The sequence below is a fragment of the Ranitomeya imitator genome, chromosome 3 (genome assembly GCF_032444005.1).
Source record: "Ranitomeya imitator isolate aRanImi1 chromosome 3, aRanImi1.pri, whole genome shotgun sequence".
In the NCBI taxonomy this organism is placed as follows: domain Eukaryota; kingdom Metazoa; phylum Chordata; class Amphibia; order Anura; family Dendrobatidae; genus Ranitomeya; species Ranitomeya imitator.
The window spans coordinates 475,054,061-475,080,022 of NC_091284.1; the positions used below are offsets into that span (position 1 = coordinate 475,054,061).

Genomic DNA, 25,962 nt, shown 5'->3' on the forward strand with positions numbered 1-25,962 from the left:
CTGGTTATGCCATTCGGGCTTTCTAATGCACCATCAGTGTTTCAGTCCTTTATGCATGACATCTTCCGAGAGTACCTGGATAAATTCCTGATTGTATACTTGGATGATATTTTGGTCTTCTCGGATGATTGGGAGTCTCACGAGAAGCAGGTCAGAATGGTGTTCCAGGTCCTGCGTGCGAATTCTTTGTTTGTGAAGGGGTCAAAGTGTCATTTTTGGGTTTCATTTTTTCCCCTTCTACTATCGAGATGGACCCTGTTAAAGTTCAGGCCATTTATGATTGGACTCAGCCGACATCTCTGAAGAGTCTGCAAAAGTTCCTGGGCTTTGCTAATTTTTATCGTCGCTTCATCAATAATTTTTCTAGTAATGCTAAACCGTTGACTGATTTAACCAAGAAGGGTGCTGATGTGGTCAATTGGTCTTCTGCTGCTGTGGAAGCTTTTCAAGAGTTGAAGCGTCGTTTTTCTTCTGCCCCTGTGTTGTGCCAACCAGATGTTTCGCTCCCGTTCCAGGTCGAGGTTGATGCTTCTGAGATTGGAGCAGGGGCTGTTTTGTCGCAAAGAAGTTCTGATGGCTCGGTGATGAAACCATGCGCCATCTTTTCCAGGAAGTTTTCGCCTGCTGAGCGTAATTATGATGTTGGCAATCGAGAGTTGCTGGCCATGAAGTGGGCATTCGAGGAGTGGCGTCATTGGCTTGAAGGAGCTAAGCATCGCGTGGTGGTCTTGACTGATCACAAGAACTTGACTTATCTCGAGTCTGCCAAACGGTTGAATCCTAGACAGGCTCGTTGGTCGCTGTTTTTCTCCCGTTTTGACTTTGTGGTTTCGTACCTTCCGGGCTCTAAAAATGTGAAGGCGGATGCCCTGTCTAGGAGTTTTGTGCCCGACTCTCCGGGTTTGCCTGAGCCGGCGGGTATTCTCAAAGAGGGGGTAATTTTGTCTGCCATCTCCCCTGATTTGCGGCGGGTGCTGCAAAAATTTCAGGCTAATAGACCTGACCGTTGCCCAGCGGAGAAACTGTTTGTTCCTGATAAATGGACGAGTAGAGTTATCTCTGAGGTTCATTGTTCGGTGTTGGCTGGTCATCCTGGAATCTTTGGCACCAGAGATTTGGTGGCTAGATCCTTTTGGTGGCCGTCTCTGTCACGGGATGTGCGTTCGTTTGTGCAGTCCTGTGGGATTTGTGCTCGGGCTAAGCCCTGCTGTTCTCGTGCCAGTGGGTTGCTTTTGCCCTTGCCAGTCCCGAAGAGGCCCTGGACACATATCTCTGTGGATTTTATTTCGGATCTCCCCGTCTCTCAAAAAATGTCGGTCATTTGGGTGGTTTGTGATCGCTTCTCTAAGATGGTCCATTTGGTACCCTTGTCTAAATTGCCTTCCTCCTCTGATTTGGTGCCATTGCTCTTCCAGCATGTGGTTCGTTTACATGGCATTCCGGAGAACATCGTTTCTGACAGAGGTTCCCAGTTTGTTTCGAGGTTTTGGCGAGCCTTTTGTGCTAGGATGGGCATTGATTTGTCTTTTTCCTCAGCTTTCCATCCTCAGACAAATGGCCAGACTGAACGAACCAATCAGACCTTGGAAACATATCTGAGATGTTTTGTTTCTGCCGATCAGGATGATTGGGTGTCCTTTTTGCCTTTGGCTGAGTTCGCCCTTAATAATCGGGCCAGCTTGGCTACTTTGGTTTCGCCGTTTTTCTGCAATTCTGGTTTCCATCCTCGTTTCTCTTCAGGGCAGGTTGAGTCTTCTGACTGTCCTGGTGTGGATACTGTGGTGGATAGGTTGCAGCAGATTTGGACTCATGTAGTGGACAATTTGATATTGTCTCAGGAGAAGGCTCAACGTTTCGCTAACCGCAGGCGCTGTGTGGGTCCCCGACTTCGTGTTGGGGATTTGGTTTGGTTGTCATCTCGTTATATTCCTATGAAAGTTTCCTCTCCTAAGTTTAAGTCCCGTTTCATTGATCCGTATAGGATTTCTGAGGTTCTTAATCCTGTGTCTTTTCGTTTGACCCTTCCAGCTTCTTTTTCCATCCATAATGTATTCCATAGGTCATTGTTGCGGAGATACGTGACGCCTATGGCTCCCTCCGTTGATCCTCCTGCCCCGGTTTTGGTTGAGGGGGAGTTGGAGTATATAGTGGAGAAGATTTTGGATTCTCGTATTTCGAGACGGAAACTCCAGTACCTGGTTAAGTGGAAGGGTTATGGTCAGGAAGATAATTCCTGGGTCTTTGCCTCTGATGTTCATGCTGCCGATCTGGTTCGTGCCTTTCATTTGGCTCATCCTGGTCGGCCTGGGGGCTCTGGTGAGGGTTCGGTGACCCCTCCTCAAGGGGGGGTACTGTTGTGAATTCTGTGGTCAAGCTCCCTCCTGTGGTCATGAGTGGTACTTCGGCTGGTTCTGTCTATGAGCTTCCTCTGGTAGATGTGAGTGGGGCTGCGGCTTCTGAATTTCCTTCCTCAGGTGACGAGGTTAAGTCGTTAGGTGCTGCTCTATTTAACTCCACCTAGTTCTTTGTTCCTGGCCTCCAGTCAATGTTCCAGTATTGGTCTAGCTCTCTCCTGGATCGTTCTTGTGGCCTGTCTGCCCTGCATAAGCTAAGTTTTGCTTGTGTTACTTTTGTTTGCTATATTTTCTGTCCAGCTTGCTATATTGGTTTTTCTTGCTTGCTGGAAGCTCTGAGACGCAGAGGGAGCACCTCCGTACCGTTAGTCGGTGCGGAGGGTCTTTTTGCCCCCTCTGCGTGGTTGTTTGTAGGTTTTTGTGCTGACCGCAAAGCTATCTTTCCTATCCTCGGTCTATTCAGTAAGTCGGGCCTCACTTTGCTAAAATCTATTTCATCTCTGTGTTTGTATTTTCATCTTAACTCACAGTCATTATATGTGGGGGGCTGCCTTTTCCTTTGGGGAATTTCTCTGAGGCAAGGTAGGCTTATTTTTCTATCTTCAGGGCTAGCTAGTTTCTCAGGCTGTGCCGAGTTCCATAGGGAGCGTTAGGAGCAATCCACGGCTACCTCTAGTGTGGTATGATAGGATTAGGGATTGCAGTCAGCAGAGTTCCCACGTCTTTGAGCTCGTCCTATGTTGGTAACTATCAGGTCACTTTGTGTGCTCTTAACCACTAGGTCCATTGTGGTTCTGAATCACCTGTTCATAACAGCTTTCCACCAGTCTTTCACACTGCTTTTGGGTGACCTTATGCCACTCTTGGTACAAAAATGTAAACAGTTCTTATTTGTTTGATGGCTTGTTACTATCCATCTTCCTCTTGTTTACATTCCAGAGGTTTTCAATGGGGTTCAGTTCTGGAGATTGGGCTGGCCATGACAGGCATTTGATGTGGTGGTCCTTCATCCACACATTGATTGACCTAGCTGTGTGGCATGGTGCATTGTCCTGCTGGAAAAACATTGCCTGAGCAGAAGGAATCAACTGTTTTTCCAGGATGACCTTGTATGCAGCTTGATTCATACGTCCTTCGCAAAGATTAACCCCTTTCTAACATAGTAACATAGTTAGTAAGGCTGAAAAAAGACATTTGTCCATCCAGTTCAGCCTATATTCCATCATAATAAATCCCCAGATCTACGTCCTTCTACAGAACCTAATAATTGTATGATACAATATTGTTCTGCTCCAGGAAGACATCCAGGCCTCTCTTGAACCCCTCGACTGAGTTCGCCATCACCACCTCCTCAGGCAAGCAATTCCAGATTCTCATTGCCCTAACAGTGAAGAATCCTCTTCTATGTTGGTGGAAAAACCTTCTCTCCTCCAGACGCAAATAATGCCCCCTTGTGCCCGTCACCTTCCTTGGTATAAACAGATCCTCAGCGAGATATTTGTATTGTCCCTTTATATACTTATACATGGTTATTAGATCGCCCCTCAGTTGTCTTTTTTCTAGACTAAATAATCCTAATTTCGCTAATCTATCTGGGTATTGTAGTTCTCCCATCCCCTTTATTAATTTTGTTGCCCTCCTTTGTACTCTCTCTAGTTCCATTATATCCTTCCTGAGCACCAGTGCCCAAAACTGGACACAGTACTCCATGTGCGGTCTAACTAGGGATTTGTACAGAGGCAGTATAATGCTCTCATCATGTGTATCCAGACTTCTTTTAATGCACCCCATGATCCTGTTTGCCTTGGCAGCTGCTGCCTGGCACTGGCTGCTCCAGGTAAGTTTATCATTAACTAGGATCCCCAAGTCCTTCTCCCTGTCAGATTTACCCGGTGGTTTCCCGTTCAGTGTGTAATGGTGATATTGATTCCTTCTTCCCATGTGTATAACCTTACATTTATCATTGTTAAACCTCATCTGCCACCTTTCAGCCCAAGTTTCCAACTTATCATAGTAACATAGTAACATAGTTAGTAAGGCCGAAAAAAGACATTTGTCCATCCAGTTCAGCCTATATTCCATCATAATAAATCCCCAGATCTACGTCCTTCTACAGAACCTAATTGTTTGATACAATATTGTTCTGCTCCAGGAAGACATCCAGGCCTCTCTTGAACCCCTCGACTGAGTTCGCCATCACCACCTCCTCAGGCAAGCAATTCCAGATTCTCACTGCCCTAACAGTAAAGAATCCTCTTCTATGTTGGTGGAAAAACCTTCTCTCCTCCAGACGCAAAGAATGCCCCCTTGTGCCCGTCACCTTCCTTGGTATAAACAGATCCTCAGCGAGATATTTGTATTGTCCCCTTATATACTTATACATGGTTATTAGATCGCCCCTCAGTCATCTTTTTTCTAGACTAAATAATCCTAATTTCGCTAATCTATCTGGGTATTGTAGTTCTCCCATCCCCTTTATTAATTTTGTTGCCCTCCTTTGTACTCTCTCTAGTTCCATTATATCCTTCCTGAGCACCGGTGCCCAAAACTGGACACAGTACTCCATGTGCGATCTAACTAGGGATTTGTACAGAGGCAGTATAATGCTCTCATCATGTGTATCCAGACCTCTTTTAATGCACCCCATGATCCTGTTTGCCTTGGCAGCTGCTGCCTGGCACTGGCTGCTCCAGGTAAGTTTATCATTAACTAGGATCCCCAAGTCCTTCTCCCTGTCAGATTTACCCAGTGGTTTCCCATTCAGTGTGTAATGGTGACATTGATTCCTTCTTCCCATGTGTATAACCTTACATTTATCATTGTTAAACCTCATCTGCCACCTTTCAGCCCAAGTTTCCAACTTATCCAGATCCATCTGTAGCAGAATACTATCTTCTCTTGTATTAACTGCTTTACATAGTTTTGTATCATCTGCAAATATCGATATTTTACTGTGTAAACCTTCTACCAGATCATTAATGAATATGTTGAAGAGAACCAGTCCCAATACTGACCCCTGCGGTACCCCACTGGTCACAGCGACCCAGTTAGAGACTATACCATTTATAACCACCCTCTGCTTTCTATCACTAAGCCAGTTACTAACCCATTTACACACATTTTCCCCCAGACCAAGCATTCTCATTTTGTGTACCAACCTCTCGTGCGGCACGGTATCAAACGCTTTGGAAAAATCGAGATATACCACGTCCAATGACTCACCGTGGTCCAGCCTATAGCTTATCTCTTCATAAAAACTGATTAGATTGGTTTGACAGGAGCGATTTCTCATAAACCCATGCTGATATGGAGTTAAACAGTTATTCTCATTGAGATAATCCAGAATAACGTCCTTCAGAAATCCTTCAAATATTTTACCAACAATAGAGGTTAGACTTACTGGCCTATAATTTCCAGGTTCGCTTTTAGAGCCCTTTTTGAATATTGGCACCACATTTGCTATGCGCCAGTCCTGCGGAACAGACCCCGTCGCTATAGAGTCCCTAAAAATAAGAAATAATGGTTTATCTATTACATTACTTAGTTCTCTTAGTACTCGTGGGTGTATGCCATCCGGACCCGGAGATTTATCTATTTTAATCTTATTTAGCTGGTTTCGCACCTCTTCTTGGGTTAGATTGGTGACCCTTAATATAGGGTTTTCATTGTTTCTTGGGATTTCACCTAGCATTTCATTTTCCACCGTGAATACCGTGGAGAAGAAGGTGTTTAATATGTTAGCTTTTTCCTCGTCATCTACAACCATTCTTTCCTCACAATTTTACGTCCGAGGTCAGATCCCCCTCTTTGATGCAGGGCTCCGGCGGTGAGCCTGCATCAAAGCCGGGACATGTCAGCTGTTTTGAACAGCTGACATGTGCCCGCAATAGCAGTGGGTGAAATCGCGATTCACCCGCCGCTATTAACTAGTTAAACGCCGCTGTCAAACGCTGACAGCGGCATTTAACCGGCGCTTCCAGCCATCCAGATGGAAGTAAGCGCATCGCTGACCCCTGTCACATGATCCTTGAGACCTCTATGGTTACTGATCCCAGCTAGCTGTGACCGCCACCCTGTGGTCGGTGCTCATCGCACACCTGCAATTCAGCTATATAGCAGCGATCTGATGATCGCTGCTATGTAGCTGAGCCGATCAAGTTGAGCCAGCTTCTAGCCTCCCATGGAGGCTATTGAAGCATGGCAAAAGTAAAAAAAAAAAAGTGAAAAAAAAAAAAAAAAAAGTTTAAATCACCCCCCTTTCGCCCCATTCAAAATAAATCAATAAAAAATTCAAACCTACACATATTTGGTATCAACGTGTTCAGAATCGTTCGATCTATCCATAAAAAAAAGGATTAACCTGATCGCTAAACGGCGTAGCGAGAAAAAATTTGAAACGCCAGAATTGCATTTTTTTGGTCGCCGCAACATTGCATTAAAATGCAATAACGGGCGATCAAAAGAACGTATCTGCACCAAAATGGTATCAATAAAAACAAGCCCTCAACCGACCCCAGATCATGAAAAATGGAGACGCTACGGGTATGAGAAAACTGTGCAATTTTTTTTGTAGCAAAGTTTGGAATTTTTTTTCACCACTTAGATAAAAGAGAACCTAGATGTGTTTGGTGTCTATGAACTCATAATGACCTGGAGAATCATAGTGGCAGGTCAGTTTTAGCATTTAGTGAAGCTAGAAAAAAACCCAATCAAAAAACAAGTGTGGGATTGCACTTTTTTTGCAATTTCACCACACTTGGATTTTTTTTCCCGTTTTCTAGTACGCGACATGCTAAAACCAATGATGTCGTTCAAAAGTACAACTTGCTTCGCAAAAAATAAGCCCTCACATGGGCATATTGACGGAAAAATAAAAAAGTTATGGCTCTGGGAAGGAGGGGAGCGAAAAATGAACACGGAAAAACTGAAAATCCCAAGGTCATAAATGGGTTAAACTGCCCAATTCCAGCCTTGCTGAAGCATCCCCAGATCATCACCGATCCTCCACCAAATTTCACAGTGGGTGCAAGACACTGTGCCTTGTACGCCTCTCCAGGTCTCCGTCTAACCATTGGACGACCAGGTGTTGGGCAAAGCTGAAAATTAGACTCATCAGAGATTACCTTACTCCAGTCCTCTATGGTGCAATCCTTATGGTCTTTGGCAAACTTCAGCCTCGCTCTCCTTTGCTTCTCATTGATGAAATACTTTTTTTCTAGCTTTACATGACTTGAGCCCTGCCTCTAGGAGCCTGTTACGAACTGTTCTTGCCATACCCTTCACCTCAGCTGCCATTTCTTTTGTAGGTCACTTGATGTCATCCTGTGTAGAGTCGTTTTTGCTCTCTGCTGGTCTGTAGCTTTGTTGTCCCCAATGTCTGCTACTTGACCTTGTTGTAATGGACTGCCGTCTTAGAAATTTGAAGGATGGAGGCAACATAACGCTCACTGTGTCCCTCTGCTAGTAAAGCCAGAATTGAGCCTTTCTTTTCCTCACTCAAAAGTCCTCAAGACTTTTCTTTTCAACTCCTTTGGTATGGTTAAAAGTTATTTTTTCATTACTACAACTTTTGGGATATTACTAGCACTTGTTTTGCCATCCAGCTTGTCTTATTGCAGGAGGATTGTGAACATCACAGCAGGGTTTTTTTATACTTTCCTTCGTTAAATAAGATTTGGTTCAGGTGACCACCTAATCAGAAGCACATTAAGTAGAAGGAGGAGTACTCTGGTTGGAACACAACTGACATTGGAATGGAATGGCTGTCAGACATGTAGAGAAGCTGATTGTTATAAAACTGTGCAGTGGTCTCTTAATTTTTGTCAGAGCTGTATATACATAACAATGTGCTTTCCATATCATACAGGTAAAATTACCAAAAAGCCAAAGTAATAAAATTAGTGGAGAATAAAAGTTTAGTAGATACAATCTATCCTAGGTTCAGCAAACCTTTATATGACCCTGTATATATAATATCTACTTTATCTGTCAAATGACAAAAAACACAAATATATCTTAGAATCCAGCAATAATGATTTCTACACATTTTAGGTACAACAACTAAATGGAAAACTACACGCTCATGTGACAGAAAATGGTGGCAATTTCTCAGTAGGTGAACGTCAACTGCTGTGCATGGCACGGGCTTTACTGAGGAACAGTCAGGTACGTGGACTGGACATAGGAATTGGAGCAAGGGGCATGCTACTTAGCATTTTTTCCATTTATGACACACTTGCAAACATTGGAATTGATTAATAATCAAGAAGTGTCACTGTTACATCATTATATTTACTTTTAATGTTTTAGGATCTATTGGATCACCTGAACTATGTAATTAAAAAAGACACATAGGACTGGTCATATGGAAGCTTGGATTGAAAATTCAGGTGGTGTCCAAACCTAGAAAGGACCCTCAGCTCCTGAATCAAAAGTATTAATGCTAAAAGGGGTTGTCCTATTTAGAAAACTACCTAACAGCATAACACATAAGGAATTACAACTACTGCTTTTTTAAATGGCACAGTATGCTTTAAAATAAAAAAGCAGTAATCACCTTATCAGTCGCTTACTGCTTCTCTACTAGCACAGTCTGAGACACCGCCGGTCTTAGTGTTTCTAATATTCATGAGCCCGCTACAGTTTATGACTGGCCATAGCGTGCGGTAGTCGGAAAGGGGCCCATAGCCCCATATCCAAGAGTAAAATCTATAACGTCATATCTAATGGACTTTGGTAATTATAGTGGTATTCCAGTCTAAAGTATTGCTTATCAAAAAGACATGCAATGATAGATATGGGTCTCACCTTCCATTGATCCTAACGCTAAAAGTGACCATTGAATGCCAAATTCAGTTAACAATACCAGGGAAAATGAGAGACAACTAAATGGGGCTCCTAAGGTAGGAAGCCATTTAAACTAGACATTTGTGGCATAATCTATGAAAATGCAACACACATCTGAGATTGTAATACCACTTTCATATGTTTTTAAATGCATGGCTGTCGCATCTCCACCAGAGCCTGCTCATGCATCTTCTGTTTCTGTCGCCAGGCGCCGCCGTATTCCCTCTGCTGGCGGCGCTGGTGATAGAGATTGTTATGTTTGCTAATGACAGGTGTTATGAAGGCAATCCAGAAACACAGTGTGCTTAGCGATCAGAGCGCACACAGTGATCTGACAAATACCCAAAAATACAAGAACGAGCTCTGAGACGTGGAAACTCTGTAGACTGCACACCTGATCCTATCCTAAACACAACTAAAAGCGGCTGTGGATTGCGCCTAACAACTACCTAGGCAACTCGGCACAGTCTAAGAAACTAGCTAGCCTGAAGATAGAAAAATAGGCCTGACTTGCCCCAGAGAAATTCCCCAAAGGAAAAGGCAGCCCCCCACATATAATGACTGTGAGTAAGATGAAAAGACAAAACGTAGGGATGAAATAGATTCAGCAAAGTGGGGCCCGATATTCTAGGACAGAGCGAGGACAGTAAAGCGAACTTTGCAGTCTACAAAAAACCCTAAAGCAAAACCACGCAAAGGGGGCAAAAAAAACCACCGTGCCGAACTAACGGCACGGCGGTACACCCTTTGCGTCTCAGAGCTTCCAGCAAAACAAAGACAAGCTGGACAGAAAAAAAGCAACAAAAAAGCAAAAAGCACTTAGCTATACAGAGCAGCAGGTCACAGGAACAATCAGGAGAAGCTCAGATCCAACACTGAAACATTGACAAGGAGCAAGGATAGCAGCATCAGGCGGAGTTAAGTAATGAAGCAGTTAACGAGCTCACCAGAACACCTGAGGGAGGAAGCTCAGAAGCTGCAGTACCACTTGTGACCACAGGAGTGAATTCAGCCACAGAATTCACAACAGTACCCCCCCCTTGAGGAGGGGTCACCGAACCCTCACCAGAGCCCCCAGGCCGACCAGGATGAGCCGCATGAAAGGCACGAACAAGATCGGAAGCATGAACATCAGAGGCAAAAACCCAGGAATTATCTTCCTGAGCATAACCCTTCCATTTAACCAGATACTGGAGTTTCCGTCTAGAAACACGAGAATCCAAAATCTTCTCCACAATATACTCCAATTCCCCCTCCACCAAAACCGGGGCAGGAGGCTCAACAGATGGAACCATAGGTGCCACGTATCTCCGCAACAACGACCTATGGAATACATTATGTATGGAAAAGGAGTCTGGGAGGGTCAAACGAAAAGACACAGGATTGAGAACCTCAGAAATCCTATACGGACCAATAAAACGAGGTTTAAATTTAGGAAAGGAAACCTTCATAGGAATATGACGAGAAGATAACCAAACCAGATCCCCAACACGAAGTCGGGGACCCACACGGCGTCTGCGATTAGCGAAAAGTTGAGCTTTCTCCTGGGACAAGATCAAATTGTCCACTACCTGAGTCCAGATCTGCTGCAACCTATCCACCACAGAATCCACACCAGGACAGTCCGAAGACTCAACCTGTCCTGAAGAGAAACGAGGATGGAACCCAGAATTGCAAAAAAATGGAGAAACCAAGGTAGCCGAGCTGGCCCGATTATTAAGGGCGAACTCAGCCAACGGCAAAAAGGACACCCAATCATCCTGGTCTGCAGAAACAAAACATCTCAGATATGTTTCCAAGGTCTGATTGGTTCGTTCGGTCTGGCCATTAGTCTGAGGATGGAAAGCCGAGGAAAAGGATAGGTCAATGCCCATCCTACCACAAAAGGCTCGCCAAAACCTTGAAACAAACTGGGAACCTCTGTCAGAAACAATATTCTCAGGAATGCCATGCAACCGAACCACATGCTGAAAGAACAAAGGTACCAAATCAGAGGAGGAAGGCAATTTAGCCAAGGGCACCAGATGGACCATTTTAGAAAAGCGATCACAGACCACCCAAATGACTGACATCTTTTGAGAAACGGGAAGGTCAGAAATGAAATCCATCGAAATATGTGTCCAAGGCCTCTTTGGGACCGGCAAGGGCAAAAGCAACCCACTGGCACGAGAACAGCAGGGCTTAGCCCTAGCACAAATCCCACAGGACTGCACAAAAGTACGTACATCCCGTGACAGAGATGGCCACCAGAAGGATCTAGCCACTAACTCTCTGGTACCAAAGATTCCAGGATGACCAGCCAACACCGAACAATGAAGTTCAGAGATAAGTTTATTAGTCCACCTATCAGGGACGAACAGTTTCTCTGCTGGACAACGATCAGGTTTATTCGCCTGAAATTTTTGCAGCACCCGCCGCAAATCAGGGGAGATGGCAGACACAATGACTCCTTCCTTGAGGATACCCGCTGGCTCAGATAAACCCGGAGAGTCGGGCACAAAACTCCTAGACAGAGCATCCGCCTTCACATTTTTAGAGCCCGGAAGGTACGAAATCACAAAGTCGAAGCGGGCAAAAAATAACGACCAACGGGCCTGTCTAGGATTCAAGCGCTTGGCAGACTCGAGATAAGTCAAGTTCTTATGATCAGTCAATACCACCACGCGATGCTTAGCTCCTTCAAGCCAATGACGCCACTCCTCGAATGCCCACTTCATGGCCAGCAACTCTCGATTGCCCACATCATAATTACGCTCAGCGGGCGAAAACTTCCTGGAAAAGAAAGCACATAGTTTCATCACTGAGCAATCAGAACCTCTCTGTGACAAAACCGCCCCTGCTCCAATCTCAGAAGCATCAACCTCGACCTGGAACGGAAGAGAAACATCTGGCTGACACAACACAGGGGCAGAACAAAAACGACGCTTCAACTCCTGAAAAGCTTCCACAGCAGCAGAAGACCAATTAACCAAATCAGCACCCTTCTTGGTCAAATCGGTCAATGGTTTGGCAATGCTAGAAAAATTACAGATGAAGCGACGATAAAAATTAGCAAAGCCCAGGAACTTTTGCAGACTTTTCAGAGATGTCGGCTGAATCCAATCCTGGATGGCTTGGACCTTAACTGGATCCATCTCGATAGTAGAAGGGGTAAAGATGAACCCCAAAAATGAAACTTTCTGCACACCGAAGAGACACTTTGATCCCTTCACAAACAAAGAGTTAGCACGCAGGACCTGAAAAACCATTCTGACCTGCTTCACATGAGACTCCCAATCATCTGAGAAGATCAAAATGTCATCCAAGTAAACAATCAGGAATTTATCCAGATACTCACGGAAGATGTCATGCATAAAAGACTGAAACACAGATGGAGCATTGGCAAGTCCGAACGGCATCACTAGATACTCAAAATGACCCTCGGGCGTATTGAATGCAGTTTTCCATTCATCTCCTTGCCTGATTCTCACCAGATTATACGCACCACGAAGATCTATCTTAGTGAACCAACTAGCCCCCTTAATCCGAGCAAACAAGTCAGATAACAATGGCAAGGGATACTGAAATTTAACAGTGATCTTATTAAGAAGGCGGTAATCAATACACGGTCTCAGCGAACCATCCTTCTTGGCTACAAAGAAGAACCCTGCTCCCAGTGGTGAAGACGATGGGCGAATATGTCCCTTCTCCAGGGATTCCTTCACATAACTGCGCATAGCGGCGTGTTCGGGCACGGATAAATTAAATAATCGACCTTTAGGGAATTTACTACCAGGAATCAAATTGATAGCACAATCACAATCCCTATGCGGAGGTAGAGCATCGGACTTGGGCTCTTCAAATACATCCTGATAATCAGACAAGAACTCTGGGACCTCAGAAGGGGTGGATGACGAAATCGACAAAAATGGAACATCACCGTGTACCCCCTGACAACCCCAGCTGGATACCGACATGGAATTCCAATCCAATACTGGATTATGGGTTTGTAGCCATGGCAACCCCAACACAACCACATCATGCAGATTATGCAACACCAGAAAGCGAATAACTTCCTGATGTGCAGGAGCCATGCACATGGTCAGCTGGGCCCAGTATTGAGGTTTATTCTTGGCCAAAGGTGTAGCATCAATTCCTCTCAATGGAATAGGACACCGCAAAGGCTCCAAGAAAAACCCACAACGTTTAGCATAATCCAAATCCATCAGATTCAGGGCAGCGCCCGAATCCACAAACACCATGACAGAAAACGACGACAAAGAGCATATCAAGGTAATGGACAGAAGGAATTTGGACTGTACAGTACCAATGACGGCAGACCTAGCGGACCGCTTAGTGCGCTTAGGACAATCAGAAATAGCATGAGTGGAATCACCACAGTAGAAACACAGACCATTCAGACGTCTGTATTCCTGCCGTTCAACTCTAGTCATAGTCCTATCGCACTGCATAGGCTCAGGTTTAACCTCAGGCAGTACCGCCAAATGGTGCACAGATTTACGCTCGCGCAAGCGTCGACCGATCTGAATGGCCAAAGACAAAGACTCATTCAAACCAGCAGGCATAGGAAATCCCACCATGACATCCTTAAGAGCCTCAGAGAGACCCTTTCTCTACAAAGCTGCCAGCGCAGATTCATTCCACTGAGTGAGTACTGACCATTTCCTAAATTTCTGACAATATACTTCTATATCATCCTGACCCTGGCACAAAGCCAGCAAATTTTTCTCAGCCTGATCCACTGAATTAGGCTCATCGTACAGCAATCCGAGCGCCAGGAAAAACGCATCGACACTACTCAATGCAGGGTCTCCTGGCGCAAGAGAAAATGCCCAGTCTTGAGGGTCGCCGCGCAAAAAAGAAATAATAATCAAAACCTGTTGAATAGGATTACCAGAAGAATGAGGTTTCAAGGCCAGAAATAGCTTACAATTATTTTTGAAACTTAGAAACTTAGTTCTATCTCCAAAAAACAAATCAGGAATAGGAATTCTTGGTTCTAACATAGATTTCTGATCAATAGTATCTTGAATTTTTTGTACATTTATAACGAGATTATCCATTGAAGAGCACAGACCCTGAATATCCATGTCCACACCTGTGTCCAGAATCACCCAAATGTCTAGGGGAAAAAAAAAAAGTGAACACAGAGCTGAGAAAAAAAAAAAAAAAATGATGTCAGAACTTTCTCTTTCCCTCTATTGAGAATCATTAGTTTTGCTCCTTGTACTGTTATGTTTGCTAATGACAGGTGTTATGAAGGCAATCCAGAAACACAGTGTGCTTAGCGATCAGAGCGCACACAGTGATCTGACAAATACCCAAAAATACAAGAACGAGCTCTGAGACGTGGAAACTCTGTAGACTGCACACCTGATCCTATCCTAAACACAACTAAAAGCGGCTGTGGATTGCGCCTAACAACTACCTAGGCAACTCGGCACAGCCTAAGAAACTAGCTAGCCTGAAGATAGAAAAATAGGCCTGACTTGCCCCAGAGAAATTCCCCAAAGGAAAAGGCAGCCCCCCACATATAATGACTGTGAGTAAGATGAAAAGACAAAACGTAGGGATGAAATAGATTCAGCAAAGTGGGGCCCGATATTCTAGGACAGAGCGAGGACAGTAAAGCGAACTTTGCAGTCTACAAAAAACCCTAAAGCAAAACCACGCAAAGGGGGCAAAAAAAACCACCGTGCCGAACTAACGGCACGGCGGTACACCCTTTGCGTCTCAGAGCTTCCAGCAAAACAAAGACAAGCTGGACAGAAAAAAAGCAACAAAAAAGCAAAAAGCACTTAGCTATACAGAGCAGCAGGTCACAGGAACAATCAGGAGAAGCTCAGATCCAACACTGAAACATTGACAAGGAGCAAGGATAGCAGCATCAGGCGGAGTTAAGTAATGAAGCAGTTAACGAGCTCACAAGAACACCTGAGGGAGGAAGCTCAGAAGCTGCAGTACCACTTGTGACCACAGGAGTGAATTCAGCCACAGAATTCACAACAAGAGATATCAGAACCAGAAGCTCTGGACAGCAGGCTCTGTCCAGCCTCTAAAGTTACACCAGCTGGGACCTATAGTGCCATCTAGTCTGGCAGTATGCGTGTGTGCTGTATAGTTAGAGTTACCAGCTCCCTGCTCCAGCCAGTTGGAGATCACAACGCCGTACTAAAGCTTCCAGCTTGCTGCTGGAAGCTGCCGGATATAGCTTAGTGTTTCCTGGCTAGGTATGCCTCTTCTCCTCCTGGATTGTTTGGTGTATTCCTGTTTTGACCCCGGCTTGTTTCTGACTATTCTTACAGAGCCTGGTTTTGTCCTTGATGTGACCTCTCGCCTCTGACCCTGCTTGGCGACCATTCCTACCTCTGAATGGCAGCCATTCCATGGTAGCATTCCGCTGGGTCTTGTTGTAAAACCTGATCCCTGTACAGGAGTTAAAGGGTATTGGAATTTCTCTGGAGTCGGCGAGATAGAGTGGCTTGTGCTAAGTCTGTGTGAGGCAGCATTTTTGAGCCTGTGACCTCAGGCAGACGTTACAATGACATATCCTTTTCTAACACAATTTTTAATTAAATTTAGATATTACTATTGGATGAAGCGACTGCAGCGATTGATAATGAAACAGATGCACTGGTTCAGGACACCATTAATGATGCATTTAGTGACTGCACTGTGCTCATTATAGCGCACCGTCTCAATACTGTGTTCCATTGTGACAGAATCATGGTGATGGACCATGGGAAAGTAAGTCAGATTAATTATATTTGGATAGTAACAGAAAACCTGGCACTTCTTATACATATGATGAGTACAAAACAAAATATACTGTAACTATTTGATCGTAAAATGGACTTTCATCAGTTGAATTCAGTAGTGTTACAGTGGTATGTAAAAGTTTCTGCACCCATGGTCAAAATTACTGTTATTGTGAACAGTTAAGCAAGTTGAAGATGAAATTATTTTTGGAGCCAGACAAGAGTCTTTCAATTCTTGTTTGAGGGATTTTCATCCATTCTTCCTTGGAAAATTCTTGGAAAAAAACATAACCCTTAAGGTACCGTCACACTAGACGATATCGCTAGCGATCCGTGACGTTGCAGCGTCCTGGCTAGCGATATCGTCCAGTGTGACAGGCAGCAGCGATCAGGCCCCTGCTGTGATATCGCTGGTCGGGGCAGAAAGGCCAGAACTTTATTTCATCGCTGGACGTCCCGCTGACATCGCTGAATCGGCGTGTGTGATGCCGATTCAGCGATGTCTTCGCTGGTAACCAGGGTAAACATCGGGTTACCCTGGTTACCAGCGTTAAAGTAAAAAAAAAAAACACTACATGCTTACCTTCCGCTGTCTGTCCTCGGCGCTGTGCTTCTCTGCTCTGGCTGTGAGCACAGCGGCCGGAAAGCAGAGCGGTGACGTCACCGCTGTGCTTTCCGGCCGCTGTGCTTACACAGGGCAGAGAAGCAGAGCGCCGGGGACAGACAGCGGTAGGTAAGTATGTAGTGGTTGTTTTTTTTACTTTAACGATGGTAACCAGGGTAAACATCAGGTTACTAAGCGCGGCCCTGCGCTTAGTAACCCGATGTTTACCCTGGTTACCGGCATCGTTGGTCGCTGGAGAGCTGTCTGTGTGACAGCTCTCCAGCGACCAAACAGCGACGCTGTAGCGATCCGGATCGTTGTCGGTATCGCTGCAGCGTCGCTTTAGTGTGACGGTACCTTAACGGGCTAATTAAGATCTTAAACCTTGGTCAAAGTTATCTGAGCACACAAAGATGCAAGGGTGTCCAATCGTTTGCATAGGCTCGTTTTCCTTATTGTAATTTTCAAAATGAAAAAAATTAAAATATATATTTTTTGCTTAAAATACAATGGAAATGTGTCATCTTTAACTTTAGAATTCAAGGTAGAAGTCGATCACAGGCAGGGGCTGGCTGGCACTTTTCAGCCTAGGGGGCAATCACAAGGCAGTGGCCCACCAGTTGCGGTGGACCACCCCTGCCCTGCTTATCTCTGGTCCCTGCATTAAAGCAGCAGAAATAACATCCTTTAAAAAAACGGGATGGTATATAGATATGGGAACAGAACGGAGCTTGCTGAATAGATATGGGAACACAAGCAAGCTTACTACCTACATAGATACTGCAACAGAAGCAAGCTGACTGCATAGACATGAGAATGGAACCAAGATTACTACATACATACCTGAACTGAATTGAGCTTACAAAAAAGATATGTGAGCAGAATCAAGCTTACTACAAAGCTATGGGAAAAGCACGGAGCTTACTACAGAGATAAGGGAGCAGAGCCAAGCTTTCGCTTACTAAGTCTACTACATAGATAGAGCAATAAAACCAAGACTCCTACGTAAATATGGGAACAGAACCAAGCATACCGCATACATATGGTACCGGAATCTAGATTACTACATTGATACAGTACCAGAACCAAGCTTACCGCATACATATGGTACCAGAATCTAGATTACTACATTGATACAGTACCAAAACCAAGCTTACTGCTTACATATGGTAACATAACTGAGCTGATATACAAACATACATGCAACTCCAGAAACACAGACATGTAAAACACACAGTATGGCAGGGGTGTTGCTAGGGTCACAAAAGATCAGGGGCCCAAGCCCCAAAGTGCATGTCTCCCCATACGACCCCCCTATAGCTATTTAACATAGCATCTATACATGTATAATTACAGTATATACTGTTGCTAACCAAAAACACAATGCAATGACCAATATTATAAAATTACAGCTATAAAATGCCAAATAATACGGCTACACAATGTCAACTACCATAACCACTACATAGCGAATACATAATATTATAATATTACCATTACCTCTACATAACAAAACACTTTATATAAATACCAATGACACCACTATACACCTTCTACTACATAATGACTGAAACACATTAAACTGTTACTAAATAAAAAAAGAAAACAAAAATGCTACTAAAGAGCAATAATACCACCTTATAGTAACTGTATATTGGTAGATCACAGTCCTGCACATACATGTGATTACAGTACAGTCATATATAGTAACTTACAGATGACGTTTTTTCTCACTCAGGTGGCCCTATGAAAACTATTAATTTCCCTATTTATAACAAATAATGTCCTCTGAGTTCCCAACCAGCTCTGTATACAGTGGGTACGGAAAGTATTCAGACCCCTTTAAATTTTTCACTCTTTGTTTCATGACAGCCATTTGGTACATTCAAAAAAGTTTATTTTTTTTCACATTAATGTACACTCTGCACTCCCATCTTGACTGAAAAAAAAACAGAAATGTAGAAATTTTTTAAAATTTATGAAAAAGGAAAAACTGAAATATCACATGGTCATAAGTATTTAGACCCTTTGCTCAGTATTGAATAGAAGCCCTCTTTTGAGCTAGTATATCCATTAGTCTTCTTGGGAATGATGCAATAAGTTTTTCACACCTGGATTTGGGGATCCTCGGCCATTCTTCCTTGCAGATCCTCTCCAGTTACGTCAGGTTGGATGGTGAACGTTGGTGGACAGCCACCTTCATGTCTCTCCAGAGATGCTCAATTGGGTTTAGGTCAGGGCTCTGGCTGGGCCAGTCAAGAATGGTCACAGAGTTGTTCTGAAGCCGCTCCTTTGATATTTTAGCTGTGTGCTTAGGGTCATTGTCTTGTTGGAAGGTGAACCTTCGGCCAAGTCTGAGGTCCAGAGCACTCTGGCAGAGGTTTCCATCCAGGATATCTCTACACTTGGCCGCATTCATGTTTCCTTCAATGATAACCAGTCGTCCTGTTCCTGCAGCTGAAAAAAACCCCACAGCATGATGCTGCCACCACCATGTATCACTGTTGGGATTGTATTGGGCTGGTGATGAGCAGTGCCTGGTTTTCTCCACACATACCGCTTAGAATTATCACCAAAAAGGTCTATCTTCATCTCATCAGCCCAGAGAATCTTATTTCTCATAGTCTGGGAGTCCTTCATGTGTTTTTTAGCAAACTATTGGGGCTTTCATATGTCTTGCACTGAGGAGAGGCTTCCGTCGGGCTGCTCTGCCATAAAAGCCTGACTGGTGGAGGCTGCAGTGATAGTTGACTTTGTGGAACTTTCTCCCATCTCCCTACTGCATCTCTGGAGCTCAGCCACAGTGATCTTGGGGTTCTTCTTTACCTCTCTCATCAAGGCTCTTCTCTCACGATTGCTCAGTTTGGCTGGACGGCCAGGTCTAGGAAGACTTCCGGAGGTCCCAAACTTCTTCCATTTTTTTCTTTTTTATTAAATTACCAAAAATTTCTACATTCCTGTTTTTTTCAGTCAAGATGGGGTACATTACAGAGTGTACATTAATGAGAAAAAAATTAAGATTTTTGAATTTACCAAATTGCTGCAATAAAACAAAAAGTTAAAAATTTAAAGGGGTCTGAATACTTTCCGTACCCACTATGTATACAGGATACTATGTGAGTGGTGTATATTACACAATGACTACAGACATCAGATATTACACCAGTCACATATCCAGTATATACCATCAGATATCTGTGCACGTAGTATATTACATACAGTATACAGGATGTGACTGGTGGGTGAAATTTGTAGACATATCTACAAACATCAGATGTCATATACAGGATTGTATGTGACTGGTATACTGTATATTATACTACGAGTACAGACATCAGGTATTTGACCATCACATACAATATTATCTACTATATAACATCTGATGTCTGTACACATAGTATAAGGGTATGTTTCCATGGTCAGGAAACGTAGCGCTTTGGATGCAGCGGACACCCCGCTCCGCCCAAAGTGCCGCCCCCCTTTGTACGCGTGGTGATTCCGCCTGTGTTCATTGAGCACATGTGCATGCGGAATCACCGCATCCTGTACATAGAGTGGGTTATTTATCTTGCAGAGACAGAGCGTCTTCTCTGCAAGATAGACATGCTGCGATCTAGAAAGACGCGCCGCATGTGCATAAATGCAGGGCCGCCAGATGCGTCCCTGCACGCATAGTGGAGATGGAATTTCATAAAATCTCCTCCACTATGCTGTAATATCTGGACGCTGCGGATATACACAGTGTCCAATCCGCAGCAAATCCTGATTTATTATGCCACGTGGAAACATGCCCTTACACATATAGGATAATATATTACTTGCATATGAAACACTGTCATACAAACATCAGATGTTATACAGTATACACATGTGTATGTGTGTAGATACGTATACATGACAGTGTGTATACTGTATAACATCTCATGTCTGTACGCAAAGTATAAGGCCATGTTCACACTTGCGCATATTTGCCATGTTTTTTTCTGCGCAGATTTGTTAACAAAACCTAAAGCAAAACCTGATGCCAGCAAAGTTAATGAGAAACCTGAAGTGTCCTGCAGATGTTGAGTATTCTTGACTTAGTTCACACAGGGCGTTTTTGCAATGTATGTTATTGATGCTTTTCTTATGCAAATTTTCAGCTGCATTTTACAGAACCAGCAAAGTCTATGAGATTTCAGAAATCTCATGCACACATTGTTTTTTTTGTCATCAGGATTTTGTGCTTTGCATGTCTTTTTGCACAATGGAGCATGTCACTTTCACCATTTGTTTACCCACTGAAATGAATGGGTGGTGAAAAAATGTTGACAAAACACACCAAAAACTCAGGTATCAGGTTTTGCTGCGTTTTTTGTGCCAAAACCCTGATTCTATAGAATAGGACTTTTTTTTCAATACTAAACTTTATCAGCATGCACAAGAGACAAATCTAGCATGCCAAAACCGCAGCAAAAACCTCATAAAAAAAGCAGCAAAAAACCGCAAGAAAAACATACTTTTTTCTGCAGCTTCTTTCCTGCCAAGAGATCAGGTTTTGCTGCAGAAAAACCGCATAGTGTGAACTTACCCTTTCAGATTCGGTGCAGAGAATAATCTGCAGCATGTCAATTCTCTGTGTATTTTTCTGTGCGTTTTTCACCATTGACTTCAGTCAAATCAGTTAAAAACGCAGGGATAAAAAATATCGATTTTGTAGCTGCGCGTTTCCTGCCAAGAAAGGCTGAAATTTTACTTTGTGCGCATACCCCAAGGGTATGTCCACAGTATTTGGTGCAGAAATTTCCCGCCCCATTTCTGTCTTTCTTTGCAGGAAAAAGCTGCATATAGTAGTTTTTGAGGTGTTTTTTTACATGCATTTTTATTGCAGATTTTTCCCCACTTATTAAGGTACTGTCACACATAACGATATCGTTAACGATATCGCTGCTTTTTGTGACGTAGCAACGATATCGTTAACGAAATCGTTATGCGTGACAGCGACCAACGATCAGGCCCCTGCTGGGAGATCGTTGGTCGCTGGGGAATGATCAGGATTTTGTCGCTGGACTCCCTGCTGACATCGCTGAATCGGCGTGTGTGACGCCGATCCAGCGATGTCTTCACTGGTAACCAGGGTAAATATCGGGTTACTAAGCGCAGGGCAGCGCTTAGTAACCCGATGTTTACCCTGGTTACTATTGTAAAAGTAAAAAAAAACACTACATACTTACATTCCTGTCGCGTCCCTCGCCGTCAGCTTCCCTGCGTCCCCCAGTGTCAGCGCCGGCCGGCCGTAAAGAAGAGCACAGCGGTGACGTCACCGCTCTGCTTTCCCGCCAGCGCTTACACAGTGCAGGGAAGCTGACGCCGGGAGACGCGACAGGAATGTAAGTATGTAGTGTTTTTTTTTCACTTTTACAACGGTAACCAGGGTAAACATCGGGTTACTAAGTGCGGCCTTGCGCTTAGTAACCCGATGTTTACCCTGGTTACCTGGGGACTTCGGCATCGTTGGTCGCTGGAGAGCTGTCTGTGTGACAGCTCCCCAGCGACCACACAACGACTTACCAACGATCACGGCCAGGTGGTATCGCTGGTCGTGATCGTTGGTAAATCGTTAAGTGTAACGGTACCTTTAGTCTGAGTGAAATCTGCAGCAAAAGCACTGATAAAAGTGACATGCTGAAGATTTACATCTGTACCAAATCTGCAAGGAAAAAATATAAGGAATGTTTGCACGAGACATCAGCATTCTCAGTCACTTGCTGGCATTAGGAATCCCTTTAGGTTTGGTGAGAAATCTGTGCAGAAAAATCTGCGACAATCTGCAGCGTGTGCACAGGCCCTAACACATACAACATAACGTATAACTGGCATTTGATATACTGTTAGGCAGGGTTCACATTAGCGTTTGAGTCCACAGCGTGGTGCAGCGGACTTCTTTCCTTAAGCTCTGCCTACTTCCACATGCGTCCTGTGTACCTATCTTTAACATTGTGTATGCAGGGACATGTGTTGTATGCGGTGCGTCCTTGTGCAACGTTTTGACGTGCCTGCAGCAACATGTTGCATTTTCTTGCATTCTAAGGGGACGTCAAAATGATGCACGCGGGTGCATCCACATACAATGCATGTCCCTGCGTACACAATGTTAAAGATAGGTACGCAGGACGCATGCAGAGTAGGCGGAGCTTAAGGAAAGAAGTCCACAGCACCACGCTGCAGACTGAAAAGCTAATGTGAACTTTGCCTTATACAGTATACGCATTTTTGTATGTATAATACAGATCTAGGATAGCGTGTGTGTACATGGTATAACCTCCAATCTCTGTATTTTAATTCTTTGTACCAGGCTCAGGCTGGATCAGTCCAGGGCAGGATTCAGTAATGTGTCTCTGGTCACTCTGAGGTACAGGGATGGAGATTTATTGCAGGAGATTGAACTTTCCTGCAGATCTGGTGACCCTGGTGCTGATAACCTGTCACTGACAGGGCGACCCTGAAAGTTCACTCTCCTGCAATAAATCTCAGTGATCAGCAGAGCAGCGGCCGCTGACTCTATAGAGAAGCGGCCCTGGACTTATCAGCGTCCCCCTCCTCACCACACAGAAGCTCTACTACTCACCATCCGGCCTCCTGTCTGAGCCGCCCACAAGCTCCTCTCCGGCCGGATGAAGATACAGCCGCGCTCTCTCCACTTCAGCAGAGCAGACGGCCGCACACAGGGAGCTGTGGCTGCGTCTGTGTCTGCTCCACTGTGATGCCGCCTGCACAGATAAAATAAGGCGGCCCCCTGGTGGCCTTAATCAGCTGCTTGGTGACCGGCCCAGGGGGCAAATGCCCCTTTGCAACCCGGCCCAGTCCGCCCCTGATCACAGGAGTGCTGAAAGGAGAGACTGACACAGGATGGAGTTTAGCCACAACGCGTTTCAACGGAAATACCGTCTTCTTCACGTGGGACTCCCACCTGATGAAGACGGTATTTCCATAGAAACACGTTGTGGCTAAACTCCATCATGTGTCAGTCTCTCCTTTCAGCGCTCCTGTGACCGACTTCTACCTTGAATTCTGTGTCCATCCTCCTTTGGAGGTTTTCGGCTGGAGCTGTGGCGGTGCCTGGCACTTTCCCTATCTTTGGGGCTCCCTCCTCAGCGCTCCTAAATGACCACTTTATTTTGACTTTTATCTTTAACTTTAGGCCTGTTAGAGATCATTTCATCTTCAACTTGCTTAGCTGTTCACAATAACAGTAATTTTGACCAGGGGTGCCCAAACTTTTACATGCCACTGTATTTATTTTCCAATAGATTTCATAGGCTGAATTCAAACCACTGTTATCTGGCTACATTTTCCAGTCTATTGCACTATACAGTGGCCCCCTCTGTTCTACTGAACCAAAGTTACATTTCCCATATGGGAATCTACTGTATGTTCTGTTCAGTAGAGCCACTGATGTCCAGTTTTTGTGACCATAATGCAGACTAAGTTGTGACTACATATGTTATTGGAAACAAACCTTAGTCTCATAATTATGGGTGCTGCATAACAAGTAGAACTCTGTTATTTAATTTGGCCAAACAACTAAACATTAATTTCACAAATGTAATATATTTGCAGATATGGTTAGAAAATGGATTTTAGGTTTCATTTTTTTGGGGGGGGTTTCTGGATCTGCATAAGTGATAAATGATACTCCCAACCGTTGGGACCCCTCTAATCAGTAGAAATTAGGATCTTCGCCCCTCGTCATAGGCAAGGAGGACTTTAAATGGAGCAATGTTCCCTGCTGTTCAATTAAAGATCTATGGGAGTGCAAGTATCATTATCAGCTGCCTCATCACTCCTGGGGAATGTGACAATGGCTCTCTAGTTTAGCTTGGGTCAGAACCCCATCAATCTAACGCCTATCCATAAGATATGTGACACTTATTTAGGCTGCAGTACCTATTATACAGTGAGGTAACATGAAGCAAAATACCCCTTCCCCCAACCATCAAGGATTCTTAATAAAGGTCAAAGGGATAATTTGGGCCCTGCCAGGCTGGGGTGTGACACCAGCCCATGCACCCACTACAGTAACGCCCCTGCTCTTTTATATACAGTATATATACATATTATATGTAACAAATTTTCTGATGTATTGTATAATCAGTTCTAACTTTTTACTATTTTTTTTCCTTTTGAAGATCATGGAGTTTGACAAGCCATCAGTTCTGTTGTCAAATGAAAACTCGACGTTCCGTGCCATGGCACTTGCAGCAGAAAGAAGCTCTTTATTAGCAAGAATATAGAGATCACAACTTACTGAATAATTTTTTTACGTGGTATATTTAACAAAAGAAAGAAATTAAGGCCACAACACAGTTTAATTGGCAAGAAAGTTATATGGTATAAATATAATTAATTAAAAAAAATCAAGATGGGAATTACTGAATAAGTCGGTGATTTAATATAGTAAGTATAACTTATGACCTGTAATATAGATGTTCTTGTAGACATCATAGGTAGCATAATTAGATTTTGGATACAACAGTGATATACCTGACTTGGTTTTGCTGAAGGCATTAGCCATTTTGTTTGAACCTTGCACACGCTCAGCTATGATGGTGAGGCTATGCAATGTAATGGCTTCCAGTATATTTTTCTTTTGTTCCTGCATACATAGTTATGTCATACACGACAGATGCAGATAAATATCTCACAGAAAACACAAATATGGATCTGTACTGTAATATTATACACAGTACAGACCAAAAGTTTGGACACATCTTCTCATTTAAAGATTTTTTTGTATTTTCATGACTATGAAAATTGTACATTCATACTAAAGGCATCAAAACTATGAATTAACACGTGGAATTATATACTTAACAAAAAAGTGTGATACAACTGAAATTCTGTCTTATTCTAGGTTCTTCAAAGTAGCCACCTTTTGCTTTGATGACTGCTTTGCACACTCTTGGCATTCTCTTGATGAGCTTCAAGAGGTAGTCACCAGGAATGGTTTTCACATCACAGGTGTGCCCTGTCAGGTTTAATAAGTGGGATTTCTTGATTTCTTGTCTTATAAATGGGGTTGGGACCATCAGTTGTGTTGTGCAAAGTCTGGTGGATACACAGCTGTGAATAGACTGTTAGAATTTGTATGATGGCAAGAAAAAATCAGCTAAGTAAAGAAAAACGAGTGGCCATCATTACTTTAAGAAATTAAGGTCAGTCTGTCCGAAAAATTGGGAAAACTTTGAAAGTGTCCCCAAGTGAGGGGCAAAAACCATCAAGCGCTACAAAGAAACTGGCTCACATGAGGACCGCCCCAGGAAAGGAAGACCAAGAGTCACCTCTGCTTCTGAGGATAAGTTTATCCGAGTCACCAGCCTCAGAAATCGCAGGTTAACAGCAGCTCAGATTAGAGATCAGG

General features: G+C 43.8%; 1 protein-coding gene across 1 annotated transcript in view; it reads left to right on the forward strand.

Moving 5' to 3' along the window:
* LOC138670302 (ATP-binding cassette sub-family C member 5-like) overlaps positions 1 to 24,963 on the forward strand; it is a 304,888-nt gene extending 279,925 nt beyond the window's left edge. The window contains exons 28-30 of the mRNA XM_069757511.1: positions 8,406 to 8,519; positions 15,783 to 15,947; positions 24,731 to 24,963. Of these exons, the coding sequence (XP_069613612.1) occupies positions 8,406 to 8,519; positions 15,783 to 15,947; positions 24,731 to 24,835 (384 nt within the window). The 3' untranslated portion in view covers positions 24,836 to 24,963. The remainder of the gene's footprint in view (positions 1 to 8,405; positions 8,520 to 15,782; positions 15,948 to 24,730) is intronic.
* Positions 24,964 to 25,962: the final 999 nt, after the last annotated feature.